The sequence below is a fragment of the Lissotriton helveticus genome, chromosome 2_1 (genome assembly GCF_964261635.1).
Source record: "Lissotriton helveticus chromosome 2_1, aLisHel1.1, whole genome shotgun sequence".
Taxonomy (NCBI): Eukaryota; Metazoa; Chordata; class Amphibia; order Caudata; family Salamandridae; genus Lissotriton; species Lissotriton helveticus.
The window spans coordinates 2,114,299,218-2,114,317,713 of record NC_136059.1 but is presented as its reverse complement, the minus strand read 5'-3'; the positions used below and the strand labels follow the sequence as shown (position 1 = coordinate 2,114,317,713).

The 18,496-nt window shown below is 42.1% G+C and overlaps 1 protein-coding gene across 1 annotated transcript in view; it reads left to right on the top strand.

Annotated features, from left to right (window-relative positions):
* The window catches only part of GLRA3 (glycine receptor alpha 3), a 623,921-nt gene that overhangs the window by 373,896 nt on the left and 231,529 nt on the right, over positions 1 to 18,496 (top strand). The window contains exon 4 of the mRNA XM_078677681.1: positions 5,882 to 5,964. Coding sequence (XP_078533807.1) covers positions 5,882 to 5,964 — 83 coding nt within the window. The remainder of the gene's footprint in view (positions 1 to 5,881; positions 5,965 to 18,496) is intronic.

Genomic DNA, 18,496 nt, shown 5'->3' with positions numbered 1-18,496 from the left:
CACACCATCTGGATGTTGAGGGAGTGGTAGGACTTGCGGTTGCGGTACATGTATTCCATTTGTGCTGGTGGGCAGATGTGGATGTGGGTACAGTCAATGCATCCTATCACATGTGGAAATTGCGCTACATTGTAGAATTGATGCTTGGTCTCATCCAAGTCCTGTTGGCTGGTGGGGAATTTTATGTGCTGGTGTAGCTGGGTCAGCATTGCATTTAGGAAACTCCTTAGGCAGCGGGACATGGTGGGCTGGGATATCCCCCCAGCAGCGGCAACTATCCCCTGGAAGCTTCCGGAGGCCAGAAGGTGCAGGCTGCACAATACCTGGACATGTGTGGGCACGGCATTGGTCCGCCTTGTTGGGTGCTGCATCAGGGGGTCCAGGTCCTGGATTAGCTTGATGATCATTGGCCCATTCAGGCGGTACTTAGCGTATATTTGCTCTCTGGTTTGGCCCAGCAGGGTGACCCGCTGGCGGAATATCCTCTCCTGGATCCTGCGTCTGTTCCGTGCAGCTCGCTGTAGCCTTCGCCGCCTGACCACCATGTACAGTCCTGGCATTGTGAGAGTCCTAATGCTGCAGCTGCATCTCCTTAAGTGTGTTTGGTCAGGCCAGCACCTGTTGCTGATTGGGAAACGGTTTTTCAAACATGTTTTTTTTTTACTTTGATGGTTACCACCTGCTTTGGGTTGTCCTTAAATTGCGCCTCGCAAACAGCGGTTTTTGGGTTTTTTGCAAATTGCGATTTTTCTTGAATTGCGATTGCGATTGTATTGCGATTTTGCATACTTATTCGCAGAATCCGTGGTTTCTCGCATTTCCTGATTCGCTATTGGGCTACTACCGGGATTCTGCAAATTCTATTGCGAATTCGCAATTATGTCTTAGCGAATTCGCACATTTTTTTCTTGAATACCTTTTTTTAGAATTGCGATCGCAATTGCTTTTTCGCAGCTATTGCGATCACAATTTAGCTTCATGAATCTGGCTGTTTATCTCCCCGTGCCTCGCAAACAAATGTGTCTGTCTGTGACGCAACTGGTGCTCGTATAAAGTGCTCTGATACCTTCAGGTCGAGCTAGTGCTATATAGAACTCCAACAACAACAAAAAAAGGATGGACAGTGATGGGGCATCACATTTTGCTCTGCATTGATGGCAATACATTTTTGCAAGTTCTCCTTATCGGGAAATATAGTATGAATAGCTGAACAGAGTGGATTGTGCAGGGTTATTGTGGCAGGACTCTCCAGTGTTTGGAATATGAACCGAAGTGCTGTTTCCGAAGCAGGCTGTCTTTGAGGGCACACATTTTGTAATTTCTAGAGCTAAGTTTAAGTGCTTTCTTGTAGAGTTTTTGGCAATTTGGTAGGTGGACCGAAAGTCTTACTCATATGGTAATGTATAGCAGGTTTTTTTTAAGTATGCTATCTACTGAATTAGTGAATTGTGTTTCATGATTTTGCGATAGGATGTGTGGGTAATGTCAACATTTTGCCTCTAAAAGTTTTGCCACCTGATTTTTTTTTACAAAGTTTAGCTTCTTATCTTTTGCTTGAGCATCCGGCAAGAGTCATTTATTTATTTGTATGTGTGTATTTATATGATTTTATTTACGGCAACCGAGGACAAATGGAATTAGAGTGCTTAACAGTAAAACAAAGTTACAAGGGTACAGTTAAATAGCCAAATACATATATACCTACACACGCAGGCACTTTATAGGTACACAATCAGAATTGCAAATAGAAAGTAAATTAACCCTGTACAGTGGAAAATAGACAAGCATGAGGAGAAATACAGGAGTAGGTACTTGAATAATTCATAATGGTGCAATTTCATCGAGTGCAGAACTAATTACTAATAAGCAGCTAGCGTAAGACTGATGTGAAAGTGTAACAACTACAGAGTTTATCAATAAGTATAAGCATGATACAGAAAGCAAAATATTCATCACTGAAAATAAGGACCCCAATTTTGATGAAGTAGAAATAGAGAGAAGAAATGTATGAGGATCTAAGGACGAGTTATCATGAGTAAGAAAAGAGACATGGATCAAGATACAGAAGGAAGGACAATGACAATGATAGTGCAGGGAACAAGGAATAGACAATGGATTAGGATGAGTAGGAAAACTTTGTAAAAACAAGGCTAAAAAGTGAAACAATATGACAGTGATTAATTACATCAGTAGAACTAACTACATCTTAGAGGCTATGCAGTAAAATGTGATACGAAAAGCATATCTCATAAGGCAATAATTACAAAAGTATTACAGAAAGCAAAGGAATAATCATGGGAAATTGAGCCTTATTTTTGTTGAAGTAAAAAGATCGAGAGTAAATGTATTAGGATGTAGGTAAGAAATCAACAGGAGAGAGAATAGAGAGCAATGTCAAGAAAATGAAGGAGGGATGGTGAAGAAGTAAGTCCAGATAACAATCCGGAAGCAAACGAGTAGTAAGAGTAGGAGATAGTGTATAGGGCCATAACCAAAAAGTGAAGAAGATTACAGTGGTCAATTACCTCAGTAGAACTAATTACAAGTAAAGAGTTATGCAGTGAAATGGGATCAAAAACAACAAATGAGTAAGGCAATAACAAATTACAGAAAGCAAAACAATTCTCATGGAAAATAAGGTCTTGATTAAGTTGTAAAAATAAGAAACAATACAAACGTCAAGAAAAGAAGTGTAAGGGAGGATAATGAGGAGGTGTGTGGGAGGAACAGGCCATCGGAAAAGGGGTATTAGGAGTAAGCGATACTACATAGCTAAGACTTGAAAGTGAAAAGAGGTGCTAGTGATCAAAAGACAGTAGGAAAATCCAGTTGGGAAGCATTTTCTAAAAATTGTAAGTTTTCAATTGAGCCAGGTCTAATTGAGCCATAGCAATCAATAGGATAAGAGCCGTAGGGGTTAAATGTGAAGGATTAATCACTTTCTAAAAACCATTAGCCTAAAAAATATTTAAATAAAACCTACGCAGCATATGGCTCCTTATTGGGGCACAGACACCCAGCAATGAAAACCTCCAAACAGTGCGTGGCTCCTTTTACACAGGATCACAGTTCCTTTGTCCCAAAATGTCATGATCGACGTGTTGTACTGGTCAGTCAATAAGGTCAGGGGAGTCTGGCACCTAGCTAGTAGTAATAAAACACCTAAGATGTGAAGATACAGAATATATATGGTTATGATATATTTACACGCTGAACAGTTGATAATTGTGATTATACGACAGGTGCCCTAAACAGGCATTTCACTTTCAATCCCTTTCACAATTTCCTAAATCCACTGTACCTATTTTATCACCTGTGGACACCTGGAAATCACAGAAAACTGATATTTGTTCACACTCTGGAGGCCCATAAGGACACAGATGATGATCAAAAGAAATAAACTTGCTAATAGTCTGGCAAAAGTCATTTTCATGTTCAGTGTGTTCTACCAGCCAGTCAGGTCAAAGGAGGTCTGGCTTGCACAAATAAATTCCATACATCCTGCAGAATTATAAAATGTCTATATTTTGTATTCTTCTTATATCTACTGTTATATGTTTTCTTGATATCCTTCTTAGAATGAACAGTGCAGGATAAAACAATAGTTGTGGACAGTTTAGTCATTATTTAGTTGAATGTACAGTCCACATTCTCCAGAAAAACCCTCATGTAATGACTATTAACAAACTTCAGACATTCAAGACAAAAACATGTTCATTAATGTTTCAGGATTTATGTTTGTCAATTTGAGAAATTCTTATAAAGAAGACAATTTTTTAACATTTTGTCAAGAGCTTTTTTGGAAAACAATTTATTGAAAATAGATTTATCAAGGTGAACATATGGCCAGCCCTCTTTATCTGTTGTTCTGTTCAGTTCCCATTTGACTTCCACACATTATAGTTAGCAAGCTACCCAGTCGGTAAGCCCACTTTAGTCATGGGCTCCTTTTCTCTGTGTCCAAGCATAATGTATCCCATGGACAAAGTAGTCTCTTTCAGCCATCAGTACATTGGGGCTAGTGTGGGCATTTTGAAAGAAATACTTGTGAATTATTTCACGTTTTATGAGGGCTCATCAGCTCCTCTGACTCTGTTACCAGGCCCTTGTAGCACCCTGCAGTGCACTGCATCACACTGCTTGCAGTGGCCGTATTTTAAACAGAACGTTTTACTTTTTCCAAAAGGCCACCCTTGCATGCGCTTGTGTGCGTAAAGGCATGCAAGCGCACACACAACAGTGGCCATTCGGTAATTAACTTTATCACCATTCCAAATTGGCCATTCTTGTGCACACCACTGCAGTGACCTGCTAATGTTTTCATTTTCAAAAACCTATCAAGACATTGGCCTTGGGATGTGCGGCGTGCTTACTGTTTTGGTAAAAATGTATTGCTGCAACAATAAAGGACAATCACTTGTATATGCTCACGTGTATGTGTACATAAGCTAATCATCGTGGACCAAGCTAATAGACTGGCTGTCAACATCAGATATAATGCTTTACCAGTGCTTGTTCATTTTACCTGCATGCTGCAATGAGATACTGATGAAGGGTTTGCACCAATACATAGACCTGAATGTCCATGAAAATTGATGTACAAAAAAGAAGTGCATGTATTTAAACAACCAAATACAGATTTTTTTGAAAGCTCCGATACAAAGGTGGACAACACCACAGCAGTGGAAGAGTTAAGCCTAAAAAGAGCACCTATAAAGACTGTCATAAATTATATGCCAGAGAGTTTCAATTTTAGGAAAGACACTGACAACATTTTTCTCAATTTCCCTCTGTGCGCATCCTTTCGCACATTCTATATGCAGTTCAAGTTCTACCAGTTTTAACCAGAGCATATCAAGCTGAAGTAGACAGTGTGTTTTAACTTTTGTAGCGTTTCTTATATTACTCTGATGCAAGTTGTGTTAAACATGAAAAACTAAAATATCAGTTATAAAGATTACAAAGTTAAAGGGATGTCTGTTCAGAGGTGCTCTAGAAGGAGCACTTCACAATGATACACATTGACGTCATTGATCCCCATTAGTATACGGTTCAGTAAGTCGATAGTGCATTGTAGATAACGGCCTTTAAACCGTGGCTCGAACCACATTGTGCCTTAACAATGCACTCCGAACCACAGATGCGTCTTTACAAACCATTCCTTTACCCCGCAAATTGTTACAACAACTTGCCTTGGGGAAAGCGTTGTTGAATTGACGTTGGACTTTACGTTCAATACTTTCTCTACTGTTGCACAGATTGGAGTTGGAATAGTAAATTATACTGTTCCAAATCCTGTGCTGGATGTACGACATTACAACGCATGCTTTTACATCGCATGCTTTTACAACGCGGTTTTTACAACGCATACCATTACAACGCATAGTGCTTTTGGGCGCTGGATAGTGAATAGTTTAATTTACTATTCCAACTCCAGTCCCCGTGGATAGTAGAGAAGGTTATTGGATAGTAAATTAACCTATTCCCTATCCTAGAGCGCCCCCCAGCGCAATGCGTTGTAATGGTTTGCGTTGTAAAAGTTGAGATGTAAAGGCACTGCGTGGTAAAAGTTGCGTTGTAAGTGATGTTTCCCCCTGTGCTCTCCCCAAGCCAAGTCTTTGTATTGACTTGCGTGGTAATGGAATGCGCTGTAAAGATGCATTCGTTGTTCAGGCCTCGTTATTAAGGCAGACGTGATTAACGCCTATTTGGTTCCGACATACAACCGGGCAAGGCTTATTTAATTTGTGCAGTGCTGTTTTCCTAACATTCAAACTAGTAAAAGAATGAAGCTGCATAGCTATGCGGTCCATATGGTCCTCTACTATTTAATAAACAATATTTTTTAAGTAATTACTTTGTGTGCACTTATATTTTACAGATTGACACTGACACTTTCATGCCCGATGGACCTCAAAAACTTTCCAATGGATGTGCAAACATGCATAATGCAGCTGGAGAGTTGTAAGTAAACAATACCTATTTTAATTGATTTTATTTAAAATATGTAAAACGACATTTTTTTTCCTGAACTTACGGTTTCTTCTGTTTATTTGCTCGATGTTTAAATAACACATTTAGGATCTAATGCTATAATTTAGTCATTTCCAAACTACCTGCCTCACTCCTTTACAGGTACTTTTCAATGTATTTTCTTTGCAGATTAAATAATAATACAGAAAGAGCTTTAGATTTGATTCGATATATATTCAGGGTCCCTATTTAGTTTCTGTGCAACTTTCTATACTATGACTGCTTTACCAAGACCACCAAGTCCCCAGAAATGCCAAATTAAGCATACTGTGCATATGTAGTGATCAATGCTGACATATATTAGTATGTGGAAGAAATATCAGTCGAAAACTCACTTCACACAAACACAAGTGTATGACACTGTCAATGAAAGATTAGTTGTTTGTAAAGAGAACAATGGTTATCCAAGGTTCCTATACATTTGTTATGTACTTTAATAGTTTGTGAGGATTAAGTTCCTACAGCCCTAGATTACAATAAAGTGATTAAAGTGGATTATGAAGCTTTGAGTGCATTTTCATTAGAAACAAAATCCCCGGCAATCTTATGAGGGCCTTAAAGGCCGATGAAACTGTGTTCCAAAGTCTCTTTGACTGATGGAGTACACTCTGGCAGATTTCACTGTCATGATACAGGCGCTGCTAGAATGAGAGAAGTAATTTGAATGAGTGCAAACTGAACCTTTGTGAACCATCTTGAGGGTGGTGGTTCCCAAATAAAAAAAGAGACTGTGAAACGCAGATTCTTCGTCACTTGAATAACTTCTCAGCTAGAACTCTTGCTGGACCCCATTCCCTTACCCTCTTTTGGCAGCCTTGTCTGAACTTTGTACAGACTATACTCAAACTAACATACCACCGAAGTCTAGGGTAGGCAAGACGTGGGAAGCGAAGTGAGGTCTACAATTGCGGCATGCCTGAAGAACTAATTTTCCCGCCGAAACACACTTTGAAGAGATTTAATCTAAGCCACAATAGTGTGAAAAAATTGAGTTGCTGCCATTACATGGAAATAGATATAAAGGAAAAGAAGGATTAAGAAAAATTGTGACGTGTTCAAATTCTGAAAGTTTTTATATTAATGCACAATACCAATGTTGTTATAGTTTCAAGACAATATTTTAGCATGTTTAGGGATCATTGACAAGTGTCTGGGATGTGTGAAGTATGTCGTATGAATGAGTATTGAATGAACATGCTTTTAAATGGAATAGTATTGTTGTCCATGCAGACCTGTTTTCAAGCAATGTTTGATGAGATTCTGGAAGTGTTGATAAAATATGCAAACACAATGACAAATAATGTATTTTACATAACTCTTTGGACTATACATTTAGGTGAGGATGTGAAACTTATGAACTTGGAGGTAAGGATAAGGTTGCTGGAGGAGTTTGTTCCTAATACTCTTTTTACCCTGCCCTAGCAACAGGAAAGTGAAGCAGGAGGTCCTGTCCTAAATATTCGCTTTGAATGCACTCGACATTGACAATATGGTTTGTAAAGAACACACTGGACAACTCACACAAAACATCAGTGGTGCTGCAAACTGAGGAGTCCTGGCCTTTGATGCCACTTCACTAGAGTTCACTAAGTTCAATAAGATTTGAAGACCAAATAAAGTTCATATTTGCCATAAAAGCACATAGAAATTAATATATATATATTTAAAATATTAAAATGTATGTTCAAAATATTAAAAATATTTAAAAACAGATAGGCTAACAGCAATAAAATACCTAACATACTTTAAATAATGATATTTTAAACTACAACACCCAGCAGCCCTTGCTGGACCGGGACGCCGCCTAACACCTGCTTTCGCGCCCGGAGGCGCATAGGAGAAAGCTGCTCCTTCGGTGGAGCGGGTGCTCCTTGTGACTTTGGGGGCAATCACTGACACCTTTTGCCAAATCAACCTGGCCCTGCAGACACCGCTGCTCTCCCCCGCTGCCGCTCTGGTCATCGCGTAGCCGAGCGGGGAGAGCAAAACTACAACACCCAGCAGCCCTTGCTGGACCGGTACACCACCTAACACCTGCTTTCGCGCCCGGAGGCGCATAAGAGGAAGCTGCTCCTCCCGCGTCGCGGGACCGCGCGCGGGCGGCGCCGGGATAAGCCCGGGACAAGGGCGGGACAGTCTGTGACAGTCCGGGACAGATAGGGGCAGGGCCACCCCCCTTTGATGTGGAGCAGCAGAGCCCAACCAACAAAGAGGTACTGTGTCAGCTGTTGGAAGGATATCTGGATATTGTTTTATTTCTATTTTATCCCAACAGCTTTCCAGAAAGGAGCGAGGACAACATCTTATGCAAACCTAATGGGTTGAAAAAGGAAATGGGCAAAAGAAAGACTATAGAAGGGGGCACAGATCATGCAAATGGGAAAAAGGGAAAAAGGCTAAAAAATCATTACATGCAGCTCCTAACTGTGTCTTATCAATTATTGAATTGATTGTGGAAGAATGTGAGGAGATTCTATTGGGGGCCCGAATTGTGAAGAGGGGAGGAACATAGACCCCTTGCAGGAGGCTGTAGCACAAAAACGATGTAAAGTAATACCGGCAATTTTTCACAATAAACGCCTGCCTACCCACCCAGAAGTTGAAATCCATCAGGCCCCAAAAATCCCTACTGTAACTAATATTACAGATACCCCAAAGAGATGTACTCCAAATAATGGGGTAGAGATTCCGCTTAAAGCAATTGCGGTTTTAGACAGGGATGGGTTGGAGGCTTCATGTGAAACGGGGATTGTTTGCTCCAATAGATACGCTATATTGGAAGGAGAATCAAGAGAATTATCGGAGGTACTAGAACAAGGACCAAGAGACCAGGTGGAGAACCCAGATGGTATAGTAGATTGTCTAAACTGCAAGAATCTCAAAGGTATTTTCTTAAAGAAAATGGCCTGCTTGGAAGACGAATTAGTACTGATAAGGAAATTATTGACGGGACTAGTAAAGCAGGGTGGTAATCATGTCCCATCTGCCCCTCAAACACCAGTGCCATCTTTATTGGCAAAAGATCCAAATGCCCGGGTAGCACTAGCAGCTGGCCTTAAAACTTTAGGACGGCCGGGTGCTGTAAAGGCCTCACAAACAGTTACCGCTTCCAAATTGGTAAGAACCCCCAACACGCAGGCAGGACAAGCAATTGGTCCCAAATTACCAGAAGGGTCTGTAGCTAAAATGCTTTTCAAAGCATCATTAGATAGGGGGACAGTAGGGCGGGATATTCCCAGCTCTTATGCGGGTGCAGTGAAACATCTAGGCCCCTTGCTAAAAAATCACCAGGGGAGCAAAGGGCCTTCCAGCGATCTCAGAGTAGCAAATAAAATAGTAATCGCTGGGGACAAATGGTCTAATGCCCAAAAAAAAGAAAATCGCACAGACCCTCAAACACCACTGTTTATATGACTGGGGTGCCTAAACTTAGCCCCAAAGCATATGACAGTAGGGATTCTATCTGCAACAAAGCGATACATTGGCTGCGCCATATAAGAGGGTGTAGATCAATTATAAGGGAAGATATGACCAAAGTCCAAAGACTGTCCCTGTCAAGTTCTGACACAGATTGTATTGAAATACAACTAGGGGACATGACACTAGCGGAGAATTTAGTATCCCTGGAGTATAGAACATCCCCTCCCAGATACTCCAATATACAAATTAGACAGTCACCTTGGTGGTCAAGAGCTAAATACCAAGAAGATTCAGACTTGAACAACATAGACTGACTAAGAAAGGGTTATCAGACAATTAATTTCCCAAATACATATAATGCCCAGAGGAATGAGCATAAGAGCGAGCCCATTGTAAGCACCATAGAGAAGGAGGAGATGGCAATTATTAGTGAAGAGAGCTTTGGGACGAGGAAGGAAACTACCAACAAAGGGGAAAAAATTGTAAGCATAGTAGATGAGGGATCTTCTTCCCATGTAACATTTAAGGGAATGGTTCCAAATCCTAATGTTATCAATCTCCTTTCATGGAACATAGCAGGGCTTCATAAAAACCTGGCCATTCCGGAATGGAATGAATTCATTAACACCTTTGATATCTGCATGTTCCAAGAAACATGGAGCATGATTCCACTTCATAAAAGCGGATATGTCACTTACTTTATCCCAGCAACCACGGTAGGAAGAGGACGCCCTTCAGGTGGCCTCCATATATGGATTAGTGTGGCACTGAATTGGGCGGTTACTGTCCATAAATTATCCTCAGAAGATATATTATATATATCCCTTAAAGGCCCCAATGGGGGAAATACAGTGGAACTGCTTTGTGTATATGCTAGAGGCTCTCCGGGTGCTCAATCTTCATTAACATTAGCACTACTGGATGAAACACTGGTGGACATTCCCATCAGGTCTAATGTTATAGTAGGGGGAGATTTTAATTGTACATATGAACCCCTTAGCTGATGAAGACCTTTTTGGTCTTAGCGCAGATGATTGGAAGCACCATATCCCCCCTCTAAACTTGGAACCTATCAGGAAATGGTCAGCTAGAGCATTACAAATAAACGCCCTAATACTAGAACATAATCTGCGTGCGCTTAATGGAAGGACCATTTCTGACCCTAAAGGGGCAATGACGTATAATAGACTAAGTTGCCCGTCACGCATAGATGATATATTACTTGATATTCGATCATGGGACAAACTAGTAGATATTGAGGTTAGACAATCGCAGGATAGTGATCACAATCCACTTTGTATGAAAATTAACTGGGGGAGTGCGATTGAAGTAAGGAGTACCCCGGTAATGATCAAAAAAGAAGTAATTCCTTTGAATTGCAACCATAAATTAAAATGGGATAGGGAAAGGTGTGAAGAGGCCAAACTGTCTAGCATCAAAGAGTTGGTACAAGTAGAGACTAGAGAACTCACATCCTCTAGGTCTACATTGGTTAACGACCCAAGCTTTAAACTAACTGATTCCTATAAGAACCTCATTGATAAAATTGGTGTGTATTTTATTATGGGGGAGAATAGGGGGCTTATGAAAACCAAAAAAAAAACCTTGAATGGCACACCTTGGTATACAGCTGAATGTAGGAAAAAGAGAAAGGCAATAGCTACTTCCATTAAGAGGAAGGATGTGACAGCAGTGAGGTTAGCCAGAAAAGATTATAGCACAAGTATTAAAATAGCTAAGAGGGATTGGGAGGAAGAACACTGGAAGCAGCTTATGCACACTGCCAGTATGAAAGATTCGTCTATGTTTTGGAATCTGCAGTGGTATTCCCATTTTTTAAAACTGTATTGTGGTGAAGTAGATTCGGGGCAAACAACAGAGCCATCTATCGAATTTAGGACAGAGAACCAAACACATATAGAATCCTTCACTGCCCGGGAAGTGCACTATGCTATTACAAAAATAATACCTGGTAGAGCAGCAGGACCGGACGGGTTACCAGGTGATCTACTTTTGAATGACCCTAAGTTATGGTCCGATTTTATTGCCCTCCTAATGATTCTGATCCTCCATGGACATCCTGTCCCTGAATCATGGAAGGGCGCCGAGGTAGTGGCCATATATAAGAAAGGTGATAGGGAGGACCCTGCCAACTACAGGCCAATAAGTCTAATCAATACAATCCAGAAAGTAGTTGGCAGGGTCGTTGTCACTAGAATAGGGGCGTGGCTTGATGAAGATAATATTCTGACTCATTTTCAGGCAGGTTTCCGGCAAAATGTGGGCACGATGGACCAGGTTTTCAGGTTCTTTGCAATATACTGGAAATCTGTGACCATCGCAAAGGGTAGCCTATATTTAGCCTTTATAGATTTAAAAACGGCGTTCGATGTGATCCCTCGCGATAAGCTTTGGAAGGTGTTGTTGGATATGGGGTTCCTATGTTACCTTTTGGAGTTTATTGTTAGGCTCCATCAAGACAACTATGCTAGAATTCGGTGGGGGAGTCAAGGTCAGTTAACGAGGAGGGTGCCAGTGAACAGGGGGGTCCGCCAGGGCTGTGTGATGGCTCCGACATTGTTCTCCCTCTTTATCAATGGGGTAGTAGCCCATTTGAGAGAGCACTCTGCGGATGCCCCAGTCCTGGCAGGGGAAAAAACACCGACCCTCCTCTTCGCAGATGACACCCTCCTGATGTCCAAAACCCCCACGGGTCTCCAGAAATTATTAGACCGATTTAGTTTGTTTTGTGTTGAGCGGGGGCTAACTGTTAACACTACCAAAACTAAGTTGATGGTGTTATCCTCCAAAAATAAAAAACTAGGAGAGTAAACATTACTTTAAATGGGTCCCCGCTTGAGGTGGTGGAGGAATTTGACTACTTAGGAGTCAGGATAAAAATAAAAATGAAATGGGACTCCCATGTGGCCAAAATGCTCCTAAACCTCAAAAGAGTATCTGGAGTTGTCTTGAGGAACCAGCGGCTGTCCACCAGTAGGCCGATATCTCCGGCACTTACCGTCTACGAGGGTAAGGCACTGACTTCCGCAGTTTATGGCTCTGAATTATGGGGATGCGAGAATATCGTGGATTTGGTAAGAGCTGAGAATAAGTTTGTGAGAGACTTAGTATCCCTCCCGCTCTCGACCCCTTTGAAACCCCTTTTTAATGATATGGGCAAACGCTCAATTGCAGACATAGTACGCCTCCGTCCCTTGCTGTTCTGGGTGCGCCTGAGAAGGACACCAGAACTGGTAAACTATGCCTTGGTGTTGGATGAATTGATTATCCTAAATACCTCGAATAAGATACAGTGGCTGAACAAATTGAGACAGTTAGTAGTGAGTTTAGGAATGGACGAATTTTGGGCTACCCAATCACCCCCTCCCCCCCCACAAGCAAATTGTTAAAAAAAATCTAATGGGACTGGGTGCAGGCTGAGGAATTAAAGAGCACAAAGTGGGGGTGTTGACCAGCCAATTCTTGGAACACAAGCCCACTGTAAAGTTTGAGCCTTTCTTAGACTACATTCGAATTTCAAGAGATAGATCTCTCTTCCTGAAAATGAGGTACGGAATACTCCCTCTCAAAAATTTTACAGAAGGATGGAAAAGAATGAGGGATCATGACCTCGCTTGTCCAGGCTACCCATGCATGAAAGAATCCCTACCTCACTTTTTGTTTGCTTGCAAGGCCTACAAACGCCCTAGAACAAGATGGCTAAAACCTGTGTGTAGGGAGCTGGGTGCCAGAGATTTTAGGATTGTTCTGCGTATCCTTTTAAGCGATACAACATCCTTGTACATTGTTTGTGGGGTTGCAAAGTACCTTGCGAGTGCTTGGTTTATACCTACAAGACTGTTAAACGATAACAAAATCTAAACCTCCTCTCTATATCTAGCCATATGAATACTATTGTGAACGCATTTTTAATTGGGCTATTTAACTGCACATAGTATTTTATCGTTTTTATGTTTAAATGGATGTAATACTTTTTAAATCTGGTTTGACGTCTAGAAATATTTGTGCTTTTATGATATGAATATATCGAATAAAGTATTACAACACAAGATATTTTAAACACAGTCCAACCAGGTTGACTGTAAAACATAGGACCCCTTTAAAATGATTGCTACCCCATCACAATTACTCATAGCTTTATAACAAAGGTGATCCAAGACACAACCATCAGGTGGAAAAACCTTTATTGCCTGAGCCTCCAAATATTTCATAAAAACATGAAACAGTAAATACAATGATTTGATTGATATCACTTCTGAGGATCCTGTTTGCTGTTCTAAAATCTCTAATACCCAAATTGTGACAAAGTGGTAGTATCCACTTCCTTCTGTACCCGGCAAAAAGCCCTGACATGATCAATTGTCCTGGACACCTGGGGACTGAAGGGGCAATTCCCATCTGACTTATTAGATGCAGGCTGCCCCTTAACCATGGCTGAGCAAAGAGGCAGGGTCCCATACCGAAATTTCATAAATACGGTTTTGGCTAAGGGAGGCTCAATGCCATCCCAACAACCTGCTGCAGCATAGCCTTCCTGAAATTCAAGAAAGGCAACAGTAATAGTGTCCACTCTGGTGTGACCTCCAGTAATATCATCTATTAATCATCAGCATTTAAGCATTTAGGTGATGTTTTCAAAATCCCAATAGCTTCTGGAGGGGTAGTCCAGAAGCTCCCACACCCCATCTCAGTCAGTCAGCTTTAGACAAATCTCAGCTAGGGAATTCTAGAAGTGCCAGGCAGATTCATGGCATCCTTCAATCCATGCTGGTATGGCAATACATTTGAAGTTACCCAGATTCTGCACCAGTACAAAATTAGCCTGAGATCCAATTTATCAGAGAAGGGTCTAGGGCCCACATCAAGCAATAAGGGAGTAAGCGGAGTGCTAACAGGGAGATGCATGAGGAGTCGCAGATACCTTTTTTCGATTTTCTCCAAGCTTCTTTCTTCCATGTGTCCCCAGAGTTCCCATCCATAAAAAGTTGCCCCTAAATCTCGAAGATTTTAAATTTAAAGTGGTGGGGACACTAGTCAAAAAGGTAAACCCTGTTGAGGCCTTAACCTTATAATACCTTCTGTATATTGCTCCATCTTAAGTCTACACTGTTGGATATGGGGGTTCCAATCAGACTGTTCTGTGATCATGACGGCCAGGTAGTCAAATGTGTGGACTCTCTCCAGAGGGACATCATTGAGGGTCAGGAGGGAACGAGCTGATGAACAAGGTTTAAATAATATATTCTTGGTCATACTGAGATTAATCTCCAATCCACTGTTTGCAGACCATTTTGAATTGGTCTAAATACCTCTGAATACCCATTGGGGATTTGGAGATCAGAAATGGATCATCTGCAAACAAGAGAGCCGGGACCTTCCTATTTATAAGGGGCATTGTTGTCACATCCTTGCTGGTATTTTATCCCAAATATCATTGTTCTGTAAACCAGATAAACATCCTTGAATTCAAGATTCATTAAATATAAAGTACTACGGAGAAAATGCAGCCTCCATCAAAGATCCCACAGGCATTAGATGGTTGTGACTTCCCACAAATTATTTTCTTAACAGGTAGGTTGAGTAATGAAATACTTTTTGGGATCAAAACTTGATGAGAAAATATTTTGACCTATTTTTAGAATTTTTAGACTCCATAGAGTACTACAGGTGGCCTTTGCTCTACAGCCTCCAAAAATACATGGGTGTGTTTCCTATTTTTTCCAATCTTTTAAGTTTCTGTGTCTTTCCAGGGTTGAGTTTAACTATTTGGAGCATGTGAATACCTGCAATAAAAGTATGTCATTTAAGAAAATCACACAAACATGCGCCGAACTTTAAAGTGCGATACATCCACTAAAGTGGCAGAATATGCATATTCATGAATCCATGAATCCCATTTTCAAAGTTAAAATGCCATCAATCCAATTCTGTGAATTTCGACTGGAATTTTGCTATTGCAAATATTCATATTTGTTTCCCTAAGTTGCACTTACCCTCGAAAATCTGTTAATGAATTGAGTCCATATATATATTTTTTTTAATTAGGTATTACCAGTCTGACCTATTAACAAACTATCTGTAGAAACCATAATGAAGTTAAAATCCACGTGGGATGTTTATGACACAACATTTCACGACTACTCATTGCCTGGTCCCTGCACCAACCCATTGGACTCTGAAGCCAAAAACTTTGCAAAGAATTGTAATCCTGCAGCACCAATTTTCTTTCATTTTGTTGGAGCCCATTTCTCAAAGGCCAGCAGTTGCAAAGGAAATGACTTTGCCTAAACATATAATTGTGCTAGAAATATGATCACATCTTCTCAATTGCAATCGACTCAGAAGAATGCTGGTAAAAAAAAGACCAACATAAAGGAAATGGCCACTGTTCGAACTGGATAAATTCAATAAGCTGTTGCTTGAACATGTCTTTTGTAGCAAATACGTGAAATGTGATAGCTGTGAGAGATGGTTATTTGATGTCCAATTTCCTCCTATTATAGGCAAAGGCGCACAATGACTTTTTGTGACCTTGAGTTCGTTCAATTGCAACAAATGTAACTGTGCAACTTAACTAATAACACGATTCTGTAAGAATCTGTTATCCTTTAAATCACGATGGATTCTCTGGATGTAAGTCTACATGGCTGAAGCAAGAAAATAGAGAAACCACTCTTACGGAGGCAGTTCCGAATGGTCAATTTTAAAATTCCATCAAAGAAAAATGTGTGTATATAATTTGGTTAAGTAACTCTAATACAGAAATTAACTGGACACCTGAAACATACAATCATACACTATATAATGCAATGGACTGAAAACTAAGGGCCATATTTTTGGAGTGGTTTGCGCCGCCCTTGCACCACGCAACATGGTGACACAAACCATAAATCATATATATATTTTTTATTTTTTTTTAAAACCTTTATTCGTATCAAAAGGATAAACAAATCTGGGCCTACAACCAAATTGGCCGGCACAATACGGAAATCAGTCAAAAGATCCAAAGCGAGCATTACAGTACCAATCATTAAGGAGCATGAGCAATACAATCCCAGAAAGGGGAAACACAGAAGATCTAGGCGGCCAGCGAACAGGAGCAGAGAAGGTTAATTTTATAATATGGGGAGAAGGAGTACGACAGGTTCAGTGTCAACGTAGAAGAATCCGAATTCCCAAAACAAACCCTCAGCAACAGTAAGGGGGTATGGGGCCGCAATATAGGAGAGGCAACACCGTATACATAGGTATAAAAACAGTTGCGTTAAACACAATCAATATGCGATCACTATCGACTTTGCATGCCCACCACCCAATAGCACATCGGAACCAGAACGAAGGGATCGGATGGATATCTTACCAAGACTAGCCCGTCATACTAACCTTGGGTGAAAAGGAAGGGGAGGAAAGAGGGGGGGGGAGAAGAGGACAAGACGGGAGAAAAAAGGAGAGAGGGAATTGGAAACAAAAAACGAAAGAGAAGAGCGCCACGCCGACACAGGCGTCCCGCGTCGGGGAACACAGGAGAGAGCAGGAGCGTTAGCAACGAGGAGGGTATGGCAGTCACTATGGAAAACAGCAGAACTATAAGAAGAAGATCAACGACGCTACAGACCCAACCCCAGTCATACCACGGAAGGCAAGGACAGACGCGGCACTCCTATAAAGAGATACAAAAGGGCCGTAGAACTGAGGAAAATGAACATCAAATAGGACCCAACCCACCCATCCCACCATGCACCCCTGTAGAAGGCTACGGCCTACCCTTCAGACAGCGTGCCTGTCGCCCTAAACCAGAACCCGAAATGCAGAACACAAAGGAAAAAATGGGAGGGAGGAGCAAGAGGACGGAAACAAATACGGTCGGCCACAGCCCTCCGCCCAACCTTACACTCGTTTTACGAATGAACCAGAACGACACGATCTCGAGCGCCATAATACTTACAGGGGGGGACCTCCCACCGCGCTATGAATATAAGCAACTGCACCACAAGTTCGTACACCAAAAATCCACCGGAAGTTGTGCACATCACCCCAATCCTTTCTTAACCACAAACCCCACCCACCACATAACAATGTGAGGTGAGCTACTCGATGCGAGGCAAGCACACAATTGAAAGAAAGTACGATAAAGACGTAGACTAGGGGGGTCAATCAACCCGCAAGTGAGCAAAAGTTCAAATAGGTAGTTCAAATGTAGCAGCAACAGCAGCACGGGCGGTGAAAAACAGGAGTTCAGTTTCGCCGTTCGGAAACGCGGGAGTTTCCCCGCAATGTAGAAATACGAACTCGTAGATGCAGAGACAGGCAACAGTCCACCATTCCTCCCAGGCACCCAAGTGGGACCGGGCTCCGGCACAACATCCGAGTCCCCGATCTCAATACTTCGAAGAGCAAGGAGTTCCAAAGCCACTGGCCCACTAAGTGGTCGATGAACAGCGGTAATAACCCTCGCAACAGCCGAGGGGGGCGAGGCAATGGAAGCACTGGGACAAGGGGGATGCATGAAGAAGCGTCCACCCAAGATGGCGGCGGACCGCGACGAGCGTATAGGGGCATTGGGGGCCAGGGACGCGTGCAAGGATCTCAGGGCATCAAGAACATCCCCAATTGTAGGCTCACGCACACATGTCCAGGCCCCCGTGCAGTCCGGCAACCCAAGTCCGCCGCCACGAGGTGATCCATATTCCAGATAGTCGGCGGCCATTTTTTGAAGTCAGCCCCTTCACCACCCTCCGTTACTCTCAAGACGGTTAAAAAATGTAGGACTTTACAGAGCTCCGGGGGGTCCCAGCGATGGCGGCCCCGGTGCAGAAAGGGTACTCGCCCAATGCGGGGGTCCGCCTTTATTAACGCCGGCGCTCCTCACAAGCAGAGTCCAGGCGCGAGGGTCCAGGGTCACCGGACGCAGCAGCGGCAGGGGGGACCCCTTCACATGATCAGTCCCCGGAGCATCGCGCCCCGCATCAGCCTCAGGCCACCAGGACTGGCCCGGCTCAGGATCACCGGGATGTTCGCACAA